The 20,243-nt window shown below is 40.9% G+C and overlaps 1 protein-coding gene across 1 annotated transcript; it reads right to left on the reverse strand.

Annotated features, from left to right (window-relative positions):
• Positions 1-234: 234 nt before the first annotated feature.
• LOC142171871 (uncharacterized) lies at positions 235-5,582 on the reverse strand. The gene is made up of 2 exons (XM_075235578.1): positions 5,229-5,582; positions 235-330 (listed from the first exon to the last, which is right to left on the reverse strand). Exons 1-2 carry the CDS (start codon positions 5,580-5,582, stop codon positions 235-237), a joined length of 450 nt encoding a protein of 149 aa, XP_075091679.1.
• Between the last annotated feature and the right edge of the window lie 14,661 nt (positions 5,583-20,243).

Below are 20,243 nucleotides of genomic sequence, written 5' to 3' on the forward strand. Positions count from 1 at the left end.
GGATCCCAAAGTCAATTCATATAACCATATTTTCAAGCATTGCATCATTTAAACTAACCAACTTAGATGTACAACAGATAATAGGAAGAAAGGGGTTGAATGGGGCTAGTTTAAGTTTTAGGGAATGACTAAGGACCCAAATCCTAGTGTGTCAGAGTTCACAAGGGCCTCAAATGGACCCCGAGCAGTGCTCACACTAGGAGGTCAGTAGTAAAGCCTAGGTAGCCTTGGCTTTCAGCCGGCTAAGAATAAGAAGTTCAAAATAGCATAAGTAGCAAGTGAGGAGAATGGACAATGGCTGAGGGACAGAACTGGGGGTACACTTATAACCTAAATTAGACATAGCCAAGTTAAGCATACAGAGCAACTAATCAAGAAGGCCAGTAGGTTCAGCAGGATTTCCATACGTAGAAAAGTACCACATAGGCAACCACATTTTGAAAGAGTTGGGGAAGAAACATGTTTGCATGGGTATACAGAGATTATCATGTACATATGCATGATACTAAACCAGTTGAGACCTAAATGGTCCAAATTAGGCTAAGTATACATCCTAGTATCATAAGATAGACATATTAACTCTCATCAGGAAACATGGCTGCATTGAGACATGATAGGGAGCACACATTATGACAAAACCACATGTGGGAAGGGTCAGGGTAGAAACAAGTTTGCAGTCACATATGCACAATACAAACAAGTTAAAACCTAAGAGATTATGCTAAACATACATCCTAGTCTCATGCTAATCAGTATTTAGACATGATGGGGGATGCACATCGTGACAAGCCAAATAATCACTGAAAGAACAGGATATCAGATAAACCATAGACATGCTGGGGAACATATTAGCACAGAAGCAAGATCATAGAGAATGGTCTTAATACAAATTGAAACACATTGTACATGCAAGATAAACATTGTATAGATTCAGAGCAGTGTGAGATAGCAAGTTCATACCAAATAGCACATGTAGGGATTTTGGGATTGACACAATAGACTGATTAACTAAAGAAGATCTAAGTTATGCCATAAAACAAAATGGTCCAAACAGGGCAGGGAAATCAAGTTGAGGTAACTGTTAAGATCTCAGTCAATCACTAATGGGGTATGGGGATCATGCTGAGTGACACAATAGTAGGGGAACATGTCATAATTAACATAGAAAGTTCTAGCACAAGTGTGAATCATTCATTATAAAGATTAAGGACAAAGCAAATAAGTATGTTTTAGGGAACATTTAGGCACCAATACACTGGCTAGATAAACTTAAGAGGGTCAGATTATCCAAGTTAGACTTAGGCAATCTCAAAACTAGCAGCATTAGGAGGAAGTTAAATTCTAAAGAGACTTAGAACAAAGTAGAATTAACAGAATCGTGAACAAAAGTAATCCAGAAAATATATTAAGCCATGGATTTCAGAGGTGAGAATATATGTAAATCAAAGACGCATAGGGATGAAATTTCAAAAGTCAAGTGGCTTACCAGTTAAATGGACAACAATAAAGAACAAAAAATCCACAAGAACCCAGAAACCTCGATGCGTCAAAGTTCCCAAGAGCTTCGAAAGAACCCCGGGCAATGCTCGCACCAAGAGAAAGTTCGAGCAGTAGACTCTCAGTGGCCTTGGCTTTCAGCCGGCCAACACAAAACACAGAACAAGATAATGAAGGAATTAACAGAGCAAAGCTTCAAATTTTAGTGAAATTATCGATTCGGTCCTTTCCAATGGGGAGGGGTTTATATAGTGACAGAAATCGAACAAGTAAACAAGAAAAGCTGTAAAATCAAACATAAATAAGGAAGTATTAACATGCAGAATAAAAAAAACCAAATTAGGGGGAAAAAAGGTAAATCCTAGTTGACAGAAATCAAAGATTGACCGGAAATCTTGGCTAACCGGACTCATATAGCCATGGTCTTGATGTATATGGACTATATATTGTCCAGATTCAAACGGTTGAAGTGAATGGGCAGAATCGGAGAGATGGTACTTTCCATGTTTAGGCAAGTACTAAGTAATACCATGGAGAAACACCCAGTAGCGGAGAAGCACTAGTATGGTAAGTGAATGATGGGAGAATCCCATTATCGACGGGATTAGGGAAAGATTTGGAGAAGGCGGCGATTAAGTTTTTCTGGTGGGAGGAGGAGCATTTTGAGGGCGTCTGGATAGAGACAATGGGTCTCTAGGATTAGGGGGGCGGATTTAAGAGAAGGGGTTAGTTTATTATGGGTTGTTGATCATTTGAAATCAACGACCAAGATGAAAGAATGGAATTGGGCGGGTCGTTTAAACGGGTTACCGGCCAAGTTATTTTTAAAAAGGTGGTTTGGTTTTGGGCTTGGGGTAATTGGGCTAATTCTTGTCCGAAAATTGGTTAAAATTGGATTATTATTTAAATACCCAAAATTTATCAAAACAATTTATAAAAAATGCTTGATAAATAAATAAAAATATTATTTATGCACTAAAATAATTAAAATTAATAACTTTGTATTATAAAAATATAAAATGCTATTTCGACACAACTAATATAAATAAAGAGCATTTTTGTACAGATATAGGCTATTACTGCAAAATTGCGCAAATAGCTTAAAAATATTAATGTAATTACATAAAATGAAGTAAAATATTTGAAACGTGTATTATAGGTGCAAAAATAATAACTTTAAGTAGCTAAGTCATCATAAAATAACTTGAAGGAGTAATTAATAAATATTCAAGCAATTTAAATACAGACAAATCAATTTTAAAGCTCTAAACATTATAGGAAATTATAGAAAAATGATTGTATAGATTTTTAAACTAAATAATGATGTAAAAATGATGTTTTGAAAGTATATATATATATATATTGAGAAAATATGAGGGCAAAATTGGGTATCAACAGCTGCCCCTCTTTACCCGGGAATGATGAAAGAGTTGTCGGTTAAAGAAAATGATGACCAATTTTGGTCGAATGATATGAGGGATGATGTGATTTGGCAAAAATGGGGGTCGAACCCTGGTTCCTGAGTTGCCTACATATCCCTGGTGTTACGGGAATCAGGTCGTGTGTAGTTCTGGATCCAACGATGAACGAAACCGATTGAGTTGTTATAGGAATGGTTGTATGTTTCGAAAAAGGTTCTTTTGGGGTAGGAGAATATCGGATGAATTTATGCAGAGTCATCGATGTGAATCTGAAACGTTATGGATGTATCAGTGAGCAAATATATGAATGGTCATAGAGTAAAAGGTGGGTAATTGATGGTGGTTGGTTACGTTTGAAATAATTGCAGGATGTGAGCATTGAACGGAAACCGGAGCGATGATTGCTCCCGTTAGGAGAACGGTTACTTCCCGGATTACCTGCATAACTTAGAACACGATGCATGCAAGTATATGGATTATTGCGAGAATTTAAACATGATGCAGATTCCCTTCGGACCACGAGGGTTTTCTTTGGACGGTGAGGATGGTGTCCATAGACCATGATGTCCTGGGCCATGAATTATGTGATAAGGGATTTTCATGCCATGAAATGATGTTCTCGGTCCATAAGAATGGTGCCTCCAAGCCATGACGCCTTTGAATAATGATGTGCGCTTTTAAGAGATCCTCGAGCCATGGAATGGTGTCTTCCGGCTATGCGGATGATGCCTTCAGACCATGACGCCTTTGGACAAAATGGCGATATTCCAGCCCATGAAATGCAAAATATACTGTTTGGCTGTATGCGAAGATGAAAAAAGACAAGGCTTAGTCTTGGGTAAGATGAGGGCAATGCTTAGCCCTGGATGAGTAGAGGATAATGCTAGGTCTTAGATGGCATAATGGAGATAGCATTTAATCATGATGAAAAGGTAGTGATTAGACTTATGGAATTAGAGAGGCAATGCTTAGCCTCATGCGGAAAGAGGAGACAATGCTTAGTCTCATGCAAGTAAGGGAAGCGGTGCTTAGCTTCATGTAGGAAAGGCAGTGCTTAGCCTTATGCAATTAAGGAGGCAGGTCTTAGCCTCATGCAAATAGGGAGGCATGGCTTAGCCTCATGCAAATAGGAGATGATGCTTAGTCTCGTGCAAAGAAAGGCAGTGCTTAGCCTTATGCAGTTAAGGAGGCAATGCTTATCCTCATGCAAATAGGAGACGATGCTTATTCTCATGCAAAGAAAGGCAATGCTTAGCCTTATTAAGTCAAGAAGGCAATGCTTAGCCTCATGCAAATAGGAGACAATGCTTAGTCTTATGCGGAAAAGGCAATGCTTAGCCTAATGCAAATAGGAGACACTACTTAGTCTCATGGGGAAAAGACAATTCTTAGCCTTATGCAGTTAAGGAGGCAATGCTTAGCCTCATGCAAATAGGAGACACTACTTAGTCTCATGCAAGAAAAGGCAATGCTTAGCCTTATGCAATTAGGGAGGCAATGCTTAGCCTCATGCAAATAGGAAACAATGCTTAGTCTCATGCAGGGAAAGGCAGTGTTTATCCTTATGCAAGAAAAACGATAAGTGACAGTGAGAAAGTAAAGTATTTCTTAGCTGGAAGTGTTTGTGTTTGGTAACTTATTGTCATGAAGGTAGTGATTTGATGTATATGCGGGTATTGTTGTCTTATCGTGCCTGCATCCAAAGAAAAATCGTGAGTTTTGTGGGGGAAGGTTGGTTTGCGCTTTTGTCTTATGTTTTGCCTTTGCTCCTGTCTTGAGGTCCTGTTTGAGTTACCCTAGGTAGTATTTGGCTGTCATAGAAAAAAAGTTTTTGAAATATATGCATGCATTTGATAAATATAGTTATTTGAAATGTAGTAGTATGCGATTTCAAATAATTTAGGGAACCGGTGACTATGACATATTTTAGAGACATTGTGACCTCCTTGCTTTAGAATTTTGAGGGTTCCCCTCAAAATTCTACCCCGGTTTAAATGCAATACTTTGGTTGTTCCGTGTATGACGATGTCGGCTGAACTTGCTTTAGAATTTTGAGGGTCCTCCTCAAAATTCTGCCCCAGTTTCCTGATCATGGCAAAATGAAGATTTTATTAAGATGTGACCGAACCCACAAGGCTGCCTACATATCCCCTCTTAAAAGGGAATCAGGTCAAGCGTAGTTCAGTTATATCAGATAAAGAAATGTAAACAATCCTAAACGTAGTATCTCTTCACTGCGTCTGAGTTGATAGGTTTCGGCCAAATTTCTCCGTCCATTTCTACAAGTATAAGTGCCCCTCCTGTTAGTACTCGATGAACCATGTAAGGCCCTTGACAATTAGGTGAAAATTCCTCTTTGGCTTCATTTTGATGCAGGAAGATTCGCTTTAGCACCAATTTCCCCGATGTGAATTGTCTAGGCCTGACCCTTTTGTCGAAAGCTCTAGCCATTCTGTTTTGGTAGAGTTGAACATGACATACTGCACTCATTCGTTTTCCATCAATGAGGGCCAGTTGCTCATATCGGATCTGTACCCATTCTGCGTCAATGAGCTCGGCTTCTAGTATGATTCTCAGAGAAGGGATTTCTACTTCAGCAGGGATAACCGCTTCAGTACCGTAAACCAACAAATAAGGAGTTGCCCCAGTTGATGTGCGAGTCATGGTACGATATCCGAGCATAGAAAACGGTAGCTTCTCGTGCCACTATTTTTAATTATCTACCATCTTCCTCAATATCTTCTTGATGTTCTTTTTGGCGGCTTCTATAACTCCATTCATTTGCAGCATGTATGATGTGGAATTCTTATGCTTGATCTTGAAGGTTTCACACATGGATATCATCAAATCACTATTAAGGTTGGCGGTGTTATCGGTGATGATTGATTCTGGCACCCCGAACCGACAAACAATACAATCCCTAACCAAATCTGTGACGACCTTCTTAGTTACAGCCTTGTAAGATGCGACTTCAACCTATTTTGTGATATAGTCTATGGCCACTAGAATGAACTTGTGCCCATTTGAAGCGGCTGGTTCGATTGGACCGATGACATCCATCCCCCAAGCGGAGAAAGTCCAAGATGCACTTGTTGTATTAAGTTCATTGGGTGGCACTCGTATCATATCAGCATGTACTTGGCATTGATGACACTTTTGGACATACCTAATACACTGTTTTCATATTCATCCAAAAATATCCTGCTCTTAATATCCTCTTAGCTAAGACAAAGCCATTCATGTGCGATCCGCAAGCTCCGGCATATATCTCTTCGAGCAATTTGGATGCTTCCTTGGCGTCGACACACCGTAATAATCCCAGATCTAGAGTCCTTCTGTATATAATTTCTCCGCTTTGGAAGAAGTGGTTGGATAATCTTCGGAGAGTGCATTTTTGAGTATGACTAGCGTGCTCCGAGTACTCTCCTTTTGCCAAATATTCTTTGATGTCGTGGAACCACGGATTTACATCCATTTCCTCTTCAACATGAGCACAATAAGCTGGCTGATTATGAATCCCTACTGGGATAGGATCGATGAAACTCTTGTCTGGGTGTTGTATCATGGAAGATAAAGTGGCCAATGCATCTGTGAACTCATTATGGATTCTCGGAACATGTTTGCACTCTATTTTTGTGAATCTCATAATCAACTCTTGTACACAGTACAGATATGGTAATATCTTAGTGTTCTTCGTGGCCCACTCTCCTGAAACCTAATGTACCAAGAGATCGGAATCTCCAATCACCAGCAACTCCTGAACGTTCATGTCAATGGCCAACCTGAGTCCCAAGATGAAAGCCTCATATTCTACCATATTTTTGGAACATGAAAACCTGAGTTTTGCGAATACTGGATAGTGTCGACCCAATTCTGTTACACCCGATATTTTCGTACGTAAAAGTGCGTCGTAAGAAAACTAATGTAGGACCAAAAATGAGATAATATTTGAAAGTATATAAAGTAAGTTAATCATGTTACCTCGGAGGTTACAAATATTGAAGATCATGAATAACAAGTACAAAGAGGGTTGGAAGGTTCATAACCTAAAGGAATTGAAGAAAACAATGTTTCGTCGAAAGTCGACAAGTTGGGAATGTTATAACATGTAATTTTGGGGTGAGACTAGAGTTCTTAACATGATAAAGATATTATGTTATGATTTATATTAGTCCTATGGAAGTCGTGTGTTATGTTTTGAAGTCAAGCGAGTTGTGGAACAAAAGTCGATGAAAGTCATCACAAGTTACGTTCATAAGTTTTACTGAAACATTTGTTCAAATGTAACTATGATTTTCTCCCAATATACTTAGATTTAAAGGGTTTTCTACACATCAAATTAAATATATATGAGTCTACTTTATAACGCATTAAACTGTTTGTCCATACGACATCGGAGTAGAGAGATATGGGCGTTTTTGTGAGACCGTGCAGGCTGCTAGGTGACAAGTAGGTGTGTCACCTACTTGCTTAAATGAGAGCCCAAAAATGGGCCATTTTGGGTCGTCCAAAAAGGACTTTTAATGGCCTATTTTATTCATATATTAGACTGAAAATAGGTCATAATAACCAGATATAAGCTTTGTAAAAATCCTCCAAAACATTTCCCTCAAACCCTAATTGATTTTCTCTCCCTTTCAAGTTCTAATTGGAGGTAAAACCTAGAGTTTAAAGAATCAAGATAGGATCTGAGTTATCCAAAAAATAAGGTGAGTTTAATCCTCTATTACAACCATTTTTTCTGATGTAAATTCATGGTAAGTCGTTCTATACTTGTAAGAACTCACGGGACGGTGATCGGAAGCCGTGAGTTCGAGTTATTCACTTGTAGCGGACTGTTTTGTGGAATGTTTTGTGTTGCTGTTAGGATGTGTGTTTTACTACTGTTTTGTGGGGTTTTGGAGGAGGAAGGGCGTGCAGAAACACCATATAAATTTAAGGTAGTGGGCTGGTCATTCGTCGTAACATTTCTGGGTCGTTTGACGCTACTACGGTGATCGTTTTGTGTATGAAGAGATTGGGGTGTGTTGGGCTATTTTGTAGTATTTAATGGTGTATATAAGGCTCTAAAATAATGTATATATGTTGTTATTTTTGTGTTCTTGTGTTTATGGTGTTATTTTGAATTTGGAGGAAGTAAGGATTATAGGGGAGATGCTGCCCGTTTTAATACAAAATAAGCTTGTCGTTCGTTGTGCGATAGTTGTACCTGTCGTAACTTAATGATAGTATTATTATCGTTGATGTAGATTAAGGTGCGAAGAGGTGAGTTCAACTTGGTGATTGGAAAGATTGCGATAAGGTATGTTAAGGCTAAGCCCTTCCTTCATTTTGGCATGATCTCGTAATTACATGTATTTGATAACGAGGCATAAAGAGAAGTTCATACTCCTGAATTTATATACACTATTCTAGTCTCATAAGTTATAGTATTCTCCCTTATCGGGACTTCATATTCAGTTTAGTTTTGTCTTTATTCAGGCAAAAGAGCAGAGGGTCTATATATATACAGTATTACAGTATTTTCACCACCGTCGAGCTATAATCGGCGGGCAGGCCCCTATTGGGCAACCTCTTATCAGATGGTAAGTTATATACTAAGCCTACTGTGGCCGAGCGCCTATGAGCTAGCCCAGAATGGCCGAGATACAGAGCCTAGTATGGTTGGGCGCCTATGAGCGAGCCTATTACGGCAGAGCAGTTACATGTTCCAAGACTTATAGGGCCGGACATTTATTGTACTTACTATATTGAGAGAGTTGAGTCAGTAACAGCAGGTAAGTATATCTCCAGATCATCTTTGACTCCCAGTTACTTTCAGTTATCATATTATCAGTTCAATTTCAGCTTTCAGTTATTTTATTGCCTTACATACTCGGTACATTATTTCGTACTGACGCCCCTTTTCTAGGGGCGCTGCATTTCATGTGTGCAGATTTAGACAGACAGATGGGTAGACCTCCTCAGTAAGTGTTGCCCGAGTTCAGCATGATCGGTAAGCTCCACGCCTTTCGTAGTTGCCGGGTCTAGAGTTTTGTGTACATCTTATGTATATCTGTATATATGTTATGGGTAGGTCGGGGCCCTGTACCGATCACAGTACATCTATTAGTAGAGGCTTGTAGACATATCCTGATAGTTAGTGCAATATATTGGGCTTGTAGGCCTTGTATGTATATTTTGTTGGTTTGTCAGGTGTAGTAGTTATAACGGCCTTGTCAGCCCATCGTTATATTGATGTTTAGTCAGCGTTAGTTTCCGTTCAGTTTTATATTTTGCTTCACAAATTGTCTTGCAATGTGGCCCCATGGCCAAAGTATGACATTATATGTTTAGAGTCCCTTAGTCACAAGTTGGTACGCAAGGTTAGGTGAGGCACCGGGTGCTTGTCTCGCTTCCAGGTCGGGGCATGACAAACTTGGTATCAGAACAGTTCTATCCTAGGGAGTCTATAAGCCGTGTCTAGTAGGGTCTTGTTTATAGATGTGTTGTGCACCACATTATATAAGCAGGGAACTACAGGGCATTTAGGAGTTGGTTACCCTTCTTTCAAATCTAAATCGTGCTATAGAATTGAGTTATAGGAAATTTGAGTTAAACTTACGTGTTGGTGTTTGCATGCACAGATGACGGTGACTAGGAAGACTACAGCTAGCCAGATGAGAGATACAACAGCAGGTGAGGGGACTAGTAGGGTACCACCAGTAGATGGGGCCCAGTCTGAGGCCCAAGGCGAGAACCCTACTAAGCCATTACCGGCTCCTCCACCACCTGAGGAGATTCCTAGGGATACCGCACAACCAGTTCCCCCTCCACTTCTATCAGATCAGGACTTGAGGAGTACGGTGCATTCGGTGATGTAGTTGGTAGCTACCAAGCAACAGGCTAGGGCATCAGCTAGTGAAGGATCTTCTAAGGGGTCTGGGAGTTCAAGGGTCCGAGAGTTTATTGCTTTGAGTCCCCCAAAGTTCACGAGGACAGATCAGAGGAAGTACCCACAGGATTTAATAGATCATCTTTACAAGATCTTTTGGGTTATGCATGGCACAGAGAAAGAGACAGTTGAGCTCGAAGCTTTTCAACTCCGAGATATAGCCATCCTTTGGTACGATGGATGGGAGAGGTCTAGGGGACATGATGCACCTCCAGCTATTTGGGAGAATTTTTCAGATGCCTTCCTTGACCAGTACTAACCGCGGGAGATCCGACATGCTCGAGTCGATCAGTTTCTAGCCCTCAAGCAGGGCAATATGAGTGTTCGAGAGTATAGTCTCCGTTTTGACTCATTGGCCAGATATGCACTATCCATAGTTGCTACAATACGGGACAGGATTCACAGGTTTATAGCGGGGTTGGCCCCAGAGTTAACCAAGTCATATGCCACCGCTGCATTGCAGGATAGTATGGATATCTCCCGGATTCAGGCATACGCCCAGAATATAGAAAGGGGTAAGAGTCGGCAGCAGGATACAGAGAGGGCAGAGCAAGGGCAACGTAAGAGGATGAGATTTCCCAGGTCTAAGGAGCAATATCAGGGTAGTTATAGGCCCCAGTACTTCGGACGGCCAGGTAGGCCTCCGCCACCTCAGATATAGGGTTACAGGTATGACCGATATACTCAGTCAGGACTAGGTGAAAGCTCACGGGCGTCGGGTTTGCAGCGACAGTGAGGTTCTGCACAGGCATGGTCATTTTCACCGTGGTGTGACATCTATGGTAGAGGACACTTTTTCCACTGCCGAGCATGTTCTGATGCTTGTTATACATGTGGGCGTCCGGGGCATATGATGCGAGATTGCCCAAATAGAGATTCTAGGGAAATGGCACAACCAGCGAGTTCAGTAAGAGGATCATCTATGTTCGTGCATCCTTCAGGGCGCGAGTCTTAGTCTTCGGCTGGTAAAGGTCGAGGCAGAGGTAGAGGTTCCAATTCAAGTGGTAATCATAACCGTATTTATGCTTTAGTGGGTCGACAGGACCAAGAGTCTTCCTAAGACGTTGTGACAGGTATATTGACCATTTGCTCTCATGATGCTTATGCCTTGATAGACCCAGGATCTACTTTATCGTATATTACCCCCATTTGTCGCGGGGAAGTTTGGTATAGTGCCTGAAATACTAAGTGATCCTTTTGCGGTATCTACAGCAGTCGGAGAATCGATTATTGCTAGAAAGGTTTACCGAGGTTGTACGATGACAGTTTGTAGTCGTCAAACCTTAGCTGACCTAGTTGAGCTAGAGATGATGGATTTTGATGCTATCATGGGCATGGACTGGTTGGCAGCTTACTATGGCACAGTTGATTACCGAGCAAAGGCACCCAGATTTCATTTTCCGGGTGAGCCAACCCTTGAATCGGTAGGTAATACAGCAACACCCAGAGGTAGGTTTATTTCCTATCTGAAGGTGAGGAAAATGATCGCAAAAGGGTGCATTAATCATATTGTGCGAGTTAGAGATGCAGATGTCGAGATACCTACACTACAGTCTATTCCCGTAGTCAAAGAGTATACAGATGTGTTTCCAGATGAGCTTCCAGGTATTCCTCCAGAGCGAGAGATTGATTTTAGCATCGATTTGCTTCTAGGAACTAAACCAATATCCGTCCCTCCATATAAAATGGCACCTGCCAAATTGAAAGAGTTGAAGGAGCGGTTAAAAGATTTGCTGGAGAAAGGTTTCATCAGGCCCAGTACCTCACATTAGGGTGCACCGGTATTGTTTGTATGAAAGAAAGACGGCTCGCTGAGGATGTGTATCGATTATAGGCAGGTGAACAAGGTAACTATTAAGAATAAGTATCCACTTCCAAGGATCGATGACTTGTTTGATCAGTTGCAGGGGGCTAGATACTTTTCAAAGATAGATTTGAGGTCGGGGTACCACCAGGTCAGAGTTCGGGAAAGAAATATTCCGAAGACAGCCTTCAGGACCCGATATGGCCACTTTGAGTTCCTTGTCATGTCCTTTGGGTTGACGAATACACCCGTCGTATTTATGGACTTAATGAATAGCCTATTCCGGCCATTTTTAGATCTGTTCGTGATAGTATTTATTGATGATATTCTAGTTTATTCTTGTTCAGAGGATGAGCATGCGGACCACATGCAAGCGGTACTCCAAACCCTCTGTGATCGTAAGTTGTATGCTAAGTTTTCTAAATGTGAGTTCTGGTTGAAGTCTGTAGCATTCTTGGGGCATATTGTATCAGATGAAGGTATAAAGGTAGACACTCAGAAGATTGAGGCCGTGAAATCTTGGCCTAGACCTACCACTCCAACAGAGATCCGTAGCTTTCTAAGCTTAGCAGGATACTATCGGAGGTTCGTAGAGGGTTTTTCTTCCCTTTCATCACCATTGACGAAGTTGATGCAGAAAGAAACTAAGTTTCAATGGATGGAGGCTTGCGAGCGGAGTTTCCAAGAGCTTAAGAACAGGTTGACCTTAGCGCCAGTTCTAATATTTCCAGAGGGTCTAGAGGGTTATGCCGTGTATTGTGATGCCTCAGGTGTCGGGTTAGGATATGTCCTGATGCAACATGGGAAGACAATTGCGTATGCTTCAAGGAAGTTGAGGAAGTACGAGAGGAATTATCCGACCCACGACCTTGAGTTAGCTACGGTTGTCCATGCACTTAAGATATGGCGGCATTATTTATATTGTGTTCATGTTGATGTATTTATAGATCATAAAAGCCTACAATATATCTTCAAGCAGAAAGAGTTGAATTTGCGACAGAGGCGATGGCTTGAGTTATTAAAAGATTACGATGTTAACATTCTCTACCATCTAGGGAAAGCTAATGTTATAGCAGATGCCTTAAGTCGTCGATCTATGGGTAGCTTAGCACATGTAGAGGCCGAGAAAAGACAATTAAATAGAGAGATTCATCAATTGGCTTGTTTGGGGGTTCGATTAGTAGATTCTGACGATGGTAGAGTTGTACTCCAAAACATTGCAAAATCATCTCTCATAGCTGAAGTCAAGGAAAGTCAGTACGAGGACCCAAAGTTGGTCGAGTTGAGAGAGCGAGTTCCGCAGCAGAAGAAGCCATTGTTAGAGCTCAAGGGAGATGGGGTTCTCAGATACATGGGTCGTCTGTGTGTTCCAGATGTAGCAGGGCTACGATACAGGATTATGTTAGAGGCACATTATTCGTGGTACTTCATCCAGCCTAGGTCGACGAAGATGTATCATGACATTAAGGATGTGTATTGGTGGAACGATATGAAGAAGAACATTGTTGAGTTTGGCGCCCAATTTCCTAGTTGTCAGCAAGTGAAGGTAAAGTACCAGAAGCCCGGAGGGCTAATGCAGACTATAGAGATCCCGACATAGAAATAGGAGGCGATAAACATGGACTTTATCACGGGTTTACCTCGTTGTAATCGTAAGTTCAATTCTATATGGGTGATAGTTGATAGGCTCACGAAATCAGCTCATTTCCTACTGGTCAGATCTACATATTATATCTTAAGGAGATAGTGCGGCTATACGGAGTACCAATTTCTATTATATCTTACCGTGGGGATCAGTTTTTACAGCATATTTTTGGAGGTTATTTCAGAGAGGTCTAGGGACTCAGGTGAATCTCAGCACATCTTTTCATCCATAGACTGATGGACAAGCCGAGTGCACAATTTAGACGCTCGAGGATATGTTACGAGCATGTGTGTTGGATTTTAAAAGAAGTTGGGATGAACATCTACCTCTTATCGAGTTTGCATATAATAACAGTTACCACTCCAGTATCCAGATGGCTCCGTACGAGGCTTTGTATGGGCGTAAGTGCAGATCTCCTATAGGGTAGTTTGATGTTGGAGAATTTGGGTTACATGGGTCAGACCTGGTTCAACAGGCCATAGAGAAAGTAAAGCTTATACGGGAGCGACTGTTGATAGCTCAGAGTCGTCAGAAGTCAAATTTTGATGTGCGGCGACGAGACTTAGAGTTCAGGGTTAATCACTGGGTATTCTTAAAGGTATCACCTATGAAGGGCGTGATGAGGTTTAGCAAGAAAGGCAAGCTTAGCCCACGGTATATTGCGCCTTATAGGATCATTCGGAGAGTGGGCCAAGTAGCTTATGAGTTAGAGTTGCCCTCAAAATTGGAGTCTGTCTATCCGATTTTTCACGTATCTATGCTACGGAAGTGCATTGGCGATCCTACCCGAGTGGTGCCCACGGATGATGTACATATTACAGAAGACTTGTCATATAAGGAAATTCCAGTTGCCATCCTAGATTGACAAATCCGCAAGCTATGAAATAAGGAGGTAGCCTCCGTGAAGTTTTTATGGAGGAGCAAGAATGTAGAAGAGATGACGTGGGAATCAGAGGAAGAAATGAAGTCTAAATACCCCCACCTATTTCAAACTGAAGATATGGATCGAGATGGGATGCTACAACACAGCTCTATTCAGGCTAGCAGGTCATCAGGTAAGCTTTTATTTTTGACTTTCAATATTTATGATTTACGGTCGGTGAGGCAAAGTGTTGCTATTTATCAAAATTGGCCATGTGTGGCATGCATAGCATGTTTTCTGGCTATGTGCAAGTTGGTTCTGGCAAAAGTTTCCAAAGTCTCTAAGAGTAAACATTCGAGGACGAATGTTCCCAAGGGGGAATGATGTTACACCCTATATTTTCGTACATAAAAGTGTATCGTAAGCAAACTAATGTAGGACCTAAAATGAGATAATATTTGAAAGTATATAAAGTAAGTTAATCATGTTACCTCGGAGGTTACAAATATTGAAGATCATGAACAACAAGTACAAAGAAGGTTGGAAGATTCAGAAGCTAAAGGAATTCAAGAAAACAATGTTTCGTCGAAAGTCGCCAAGTTGGGGATGTAATAACATGTACTTTTGGGGTGATACTAAGGTGCTTAACATGATAAGGAGATTATGTTATGATTTATATTAGTCGTATGACAGTCGTGTGTTACGTTTTGAAGTCAAGCGAGTTGTGAAACAAAAGTCGATGAAAGTCATCACAAGTTATGTTCATAAGTTTTACTGAAACTTTTGGTCAAATGTAACTACTATTTTCTCCCAATATACTTAGATTTATCGGGTGTTCCACCATAAAATTAAAGATCTACGATTCTAATTTCTAACGCATTAAACCGTTTATCAATACAACATCGTAGTAGAGATATATGGGCGTTTTTGCGAGACTGCGCAGGCTGCTAGGTGACAAGTAGGTGTGTCACCTACTTGCTTAAATGAGAGCCCAAAAATGGGCCATTTAGGGTCTTCCAAAGAGGCCTTTTAAAGGACTATTTTCTTCATATATTAGATTGAAAATAGGCATAATAACCAAATATAAGCTCTGCAAAAATCCTCCCAAATATTTCCCACAAATCCTAATTGATTTTCTCTCCCTTTCAAGTTCTAATTGGAGGTAAAACCTAGAGTTTGAAGAACCAATATAAGAGCTAAGTTATCCAACAAATAAGGTGAGTTTACTTCTCTCTTTCATCCATTTTTTCTGATGTAAATTCATGGTAAGTCGTTCTATACTTGTAAGAACTCACGGGACGGTGATCGGAAGCCGTGAGTTCGAGTTATTCACTTGTAGCGGACTGTTTTGTGGAATGTTTTGTGTTGCTGTTGGGATGCGTATTTTACTACTGTTTTGTGAGGTTTTGGAGGAGGAAGGGAGTGTATAAACACCATATAAATGTAGGGTGATTGGCTGGTCATTCGTCATAACATTTCCGGGTCGTTTGACACTACTACGGTGGTCGTTTTGTATATGAAGAGATTGGGGTGTGTTGGGCTGTTTTGTAGTATTTGATGGTGTATATAAGGCTGGAAAATGATGTATATATGTATATAAGGTTGGAAAATAATGTATATATATTGTTATTGTTGTGTTCTTGTGTTGTTGGTGTTATCTTGAATTTGGAGGAAGTAAGGATTATAGGGGAGATGCTGCCCGTTTTAATACAAAATAAGCTTGTCGTTCGTTGTGCAATAGTTGTATCTTTTGTAACTTAATGATAGTATTATTATCGTTGATATAGATTAAGGTGGGAAGAGGCGAGTTCAACATGGTGATTGAAAAGATTGTGATAAGGTATGTTAAGGCTAAGCCCTTCCTTCATTTTGGCATGATCTCGTAATTACATGTGTTTAATAACGAGGCATAAAGAGAAGTTCATACTAGTCTCATAAGTTACAGTATTCTCCCTTATCAGGACTTCATATTCAGTTTAGTTTTGTCTTTATTCAGTCAAGAGAGCAAAGGGTCTATATATATATATAGTATTACAGTATTTTCACCACCATCGAGCTATAATCGGTGGGCAGGCCCCTATTGGGCAATCTCTGACTAGATGGTAAGTTATACACCTAGCCTAATGTGGCCTAACGCCTATAAGCCAGCCCAGAATGGCCGAGATACATAGCCTAGTATGGCCGAGCGCCTCTTAGCGAGCCGACTACGGCGGAGCAGTTACACGTTCTGAGGCTTATAGGGCCGGACATTTATTTTACTTACTATATTGAGAGAGTTGATTCAGTATCAGCAGGTAAGTATATCTCCAGATCATCTTTAACTCCCAGTTACTTTCAATTTTCATATTATCAATTCTGTTTCAGCTTTCAGTTATTTTATTACCTTACATACTCAGTACATTATTTCGTATTGACGTCCCTTTTCTCGGGGTACTGCATTTCATGCGTGCAGGTTCAGACAGGCAGACAGGTAGACCTCCTCTGTAGGTGTTGCCCGAGTTCAGCCTGATCGGTAAGCTCCATGTCCTTCGGAGTTGCCGGGTCTAGAGTTTTGTGTACATCTTATATATATCTGTATATATATGTTATGGGTAGGTCGGGGCCCTATTCCGATCACAGTACATCCATCTGTAGAGGCTTGTAGACATATCCTGTCAGCTAGTGCAGTATGTTGGACTTGTAAGCCTTGTATGTATATTTTGTTGGTTTGTCGGTTGTAGTAGTTATAACGGCCTTGTCGGCCCAGTGTTATATTGATGTTTAGTCAGCGTTAGTTTCCGTTCAGTTTTATATTTTGCTTCGCAAATTATCTTGCAGTGTGGCCCCATGGCCAAAGTATGGCATTATATGTTCAGAGTCCCTTAGTCGCAAGTTGGTACGCAAGGTTAGGTGAGGCACCGAGTGCCGGTCTCGCCCTCCAGGTTCGGGGCGTGACAGTTTCTGACACTAAAACTGCTCATATACCCACTCCTATGAAATTCGTAGCCCCATCGAAGAACATTCTCCAGCCATCATAGGCTTTGGTGATATCTTCTCCTATGAATGATACCTCTTCGTCGAGAAAATACATTTTCAGTTGTCCGTACTCTCCATATACAGGATTTTCTGCCAGATGATCCGCCAATGCTTGCCCTTTGACTGCCTTCTAAGTTACATAGATGATGTCGAACTCACTCAGTAGAATCTGCCATTTTCCTAACTTTCCCGTAGGTATGGGTTTCTGGAAGATATATTTTAGCGGATCCATCCTTGATATGAGATATGTGGTGTAGGCACAAAAGTAGTGCCTCAACTTTTGAGTTATCCATGTCAAAGTGCAGCATGTGTGTTCCAGCAAAGAATATCATGCTTCGTAGGGTGTGAACTTCTTACTCAGATAGTATATGGCCTGCTCCTTTCTTCCCGTCTCATCGTGTTGTCCCAAGACACAACCGAAAGCCCCATCTAGTACAGATAAATAGAGTAACAGAGGTCTCCCAGGTTCCGGTGGGACCAGAACAGGTGGTTTGGATAAATATTCCTTGATCATGTTTAAGGCTTTCTGGTACTCTTCTGTCCAACTTGTTGCAACATCTTTCTTCAATATTTTGAAAATCGGTTCACAGATCACAGTTGATTGTGCTATGAAACGGCTGATATAGTTGAGACGCCCTAAGAAACTCATCACATCTTTCTTGTTCTTTGGAGGTGGCAAGTCTTGGATAGCTTTGACCTTTGACGGGTCCAATTCAATCCCTCGGCAGCTGATGATGAATCCTAGTAATTTTCCGGCAGGGACTCCGAAGGCACACTTTGCAGGATTTAGTTTCAGATTATACCTTCGAAGCCGATTAAAAAATTTCCTCAAGTTTGCTATATGATCTGTACTTCTCCTGGATTTGATGATGAAGTCATCCACGTACACCTTTATTTCCATGTGTATCATATTGTGGAAAATGGTTGTCATGGCCCTCATATAAGTGGCTCCAGCATTCTTTAGGCCAAATAGCATCGTTTTGTAACAATATACTCCCCATGGTGTAATAAAGGTTGCTTTTTCGGCATCTTCTTCATCCATCTAGATCTGATGATATCCCACGAAGTAGTCCACAAAGGACTGAAGTTCATGCTTGGCATAATTTTCAATCAATATGTGTATATTGGGCAAAGGGAAATCATCTTTGGGACTTGCTCTATTTAAATCCCGATAGTCGACACACACTCTGACCTTCCCATATTTCTTTGGAACCGGCACAATGTTAGCCAACCAGGTCAGATATTCAACCATTCTGAGAACCTTGGCTTTGATTTGCTTGGTGATTTCCTCTTTTATTTTCAAACTCATATCTGGCTTGAATGTCTGAGCTTTTGTTTCACTGGTGGACACATGGGATCGATGGGTAACTTGTGAGCCACTATGGATGTACTCTTCCTTCTCCGACGGTGATAAGTGAATGCTTACATGCGTTTCCTTGACTGTTTTGGAGTCTCCCAAATTAACTGTTTCAGTCTCATCCAAATTGGACTTAGGCTTTTTTTCAAAAAATTTCACTTCTTACATCCTCTTCTAGATCCTCTTAATCACTATCCTTATGTTGCGTTGTCTCATTACATGTCACAGTCATAGGTTCATCGGGATAAGTAATAATAACATTGTAGAGAGAGAAAATGTAAAGGATAATAATAAATACTAAAAACATCAATCCATTGATAAAGATTTAAAATGTCAAACAAGTGTAGTTCGATGATTCGAGCAATTATTTCAAACAAAATATGCTTAAAACAAAATACTGAAAATGTCTTAGATGCTCACAAACATTGCTTTCAAAAATAAATGGTGCTAATTGCCAGGCTACCCAGGAACTCGACGGGCCCTTGATGGTGCAGCAGTCCAGTTCTTGAGAACAACTCCTTTCTCCACGGTTTGAATAATAACATCTTCCTCCTCCTCCTCAACTATCGCACTGCAATCCATGTCTTCATCATCCAAAAACAAATTCCTTATGCCAGCAAACACCCCATCTTCTTCGGACCCCACATCACGTCAGCTTGATGAAATGACTGGTGCAAATGTGGTACTGGTTGTTCTAGAGGGTAACAAGGACCACGCCATGGTGGCGACCAATTCTAACACTCTTGCCAGGTGTATTCATACCCAAGCACAAAGGTTGTGCCATGACGCTTTAGTTGTATCGGTTTGGTGATCCCCTGGAGATTCTTGATGAGACCATTGCCAGTTTCATACCCTATCCATGACAGTATGCTTTCTATCTTACTGCTCCACCATTTGTCTTTCTCAATTGCGTTGACGCGCTCGATGCGATGGTATGTTTCTCCACACAACTTCCTTCTATTTTTGACGACCGGAACAATCTGATTGGTATAAATGGGATTACTTTCGTCTCCATGGATGATCACTTCCTGATGGTTCCATTCAAATGCTTTCACATTCATACTTCATGTTCATATCTCGCGCCCTTTACCCAATCTTTTCAGAGTAGTTAGTGGACATATGTTGAGACTCGAACCCCCATCTATCAGAACTTTGGCAATGAATTTGTCCTCAAACTGCATTGTGATATGCAGTGTCCTATTATGACTTAGTCCTTCCGGTGGTAGCTGGTCTTCATGAAAAGTAATCTTGTGGCTTTCCAACACTTGACCTACCATGTTGGCCATTTCTCCACTGGTGATGTTATTGGGTACATAGGCTTCATTCAACACCTTCATCAGGGCAGTCCTATGTGCCTCGGAGTTTTATAGTATTGATAAAATGGATATTTGAGCAGGGGTTTTGTTCAGATGATCAACTACAGAATATTCTATTGCGTGCACCTTTCTCCTAAGGTCATCCGGGCGAGTCTCAATGACGGGCAGCTTAGATGCAGCTTCTTTGCTCGTTCCTCCCAAATGCTCAAGTGTATAGACCCTACTAATTCTAGTCATGCCTTGTGCTGCACCTGTTTCTTCCATTTTTGATTTTCCTTTCTTTCTTGCTTTTGCAACATAATCCCATGGTATAGCATTAGACTTATAATACGACGCAGGTGCTACCATCACGGTGAAGGGTGTTGTTACTTCAACCTCAAACGGAGTTGGTG

The sequence above is a fragment of the Nicotiana tabacum genome, chromosome 17 (assembly GCF_000715075.1).
Source record: "Nicotiana tabacum cultivar K326 chromosome 17, ASM71507v2, whole genome shotgun sequence".
In the NCBI taxonomy this organism is placed as follows: Eukaryota; Viridiplantae; Streptophyta; class Magnoliopsida; order Solanales; family Solanaceae; genus Nicotiana; species Nicotiana tabacum.

What these genes read in the sequence shown, in the direction of transcription:
- LOC142171871 (XM_075235578.1), bottom strand. Translation starts at nt 5,582, where the DNA reads ATGACTCGCACATCAACTGGGGCAACTCCTTATTTGTTGGTTTACGGT. An exon ending in GGCCTTACATGGTTCATCGA is followed by an intron (nt 331 to 5,228) that starts GTACTAACAGGA and finishes TGTCTAATTTAG; the next exon opens with GTTATAAGTGTACCCCCAGT.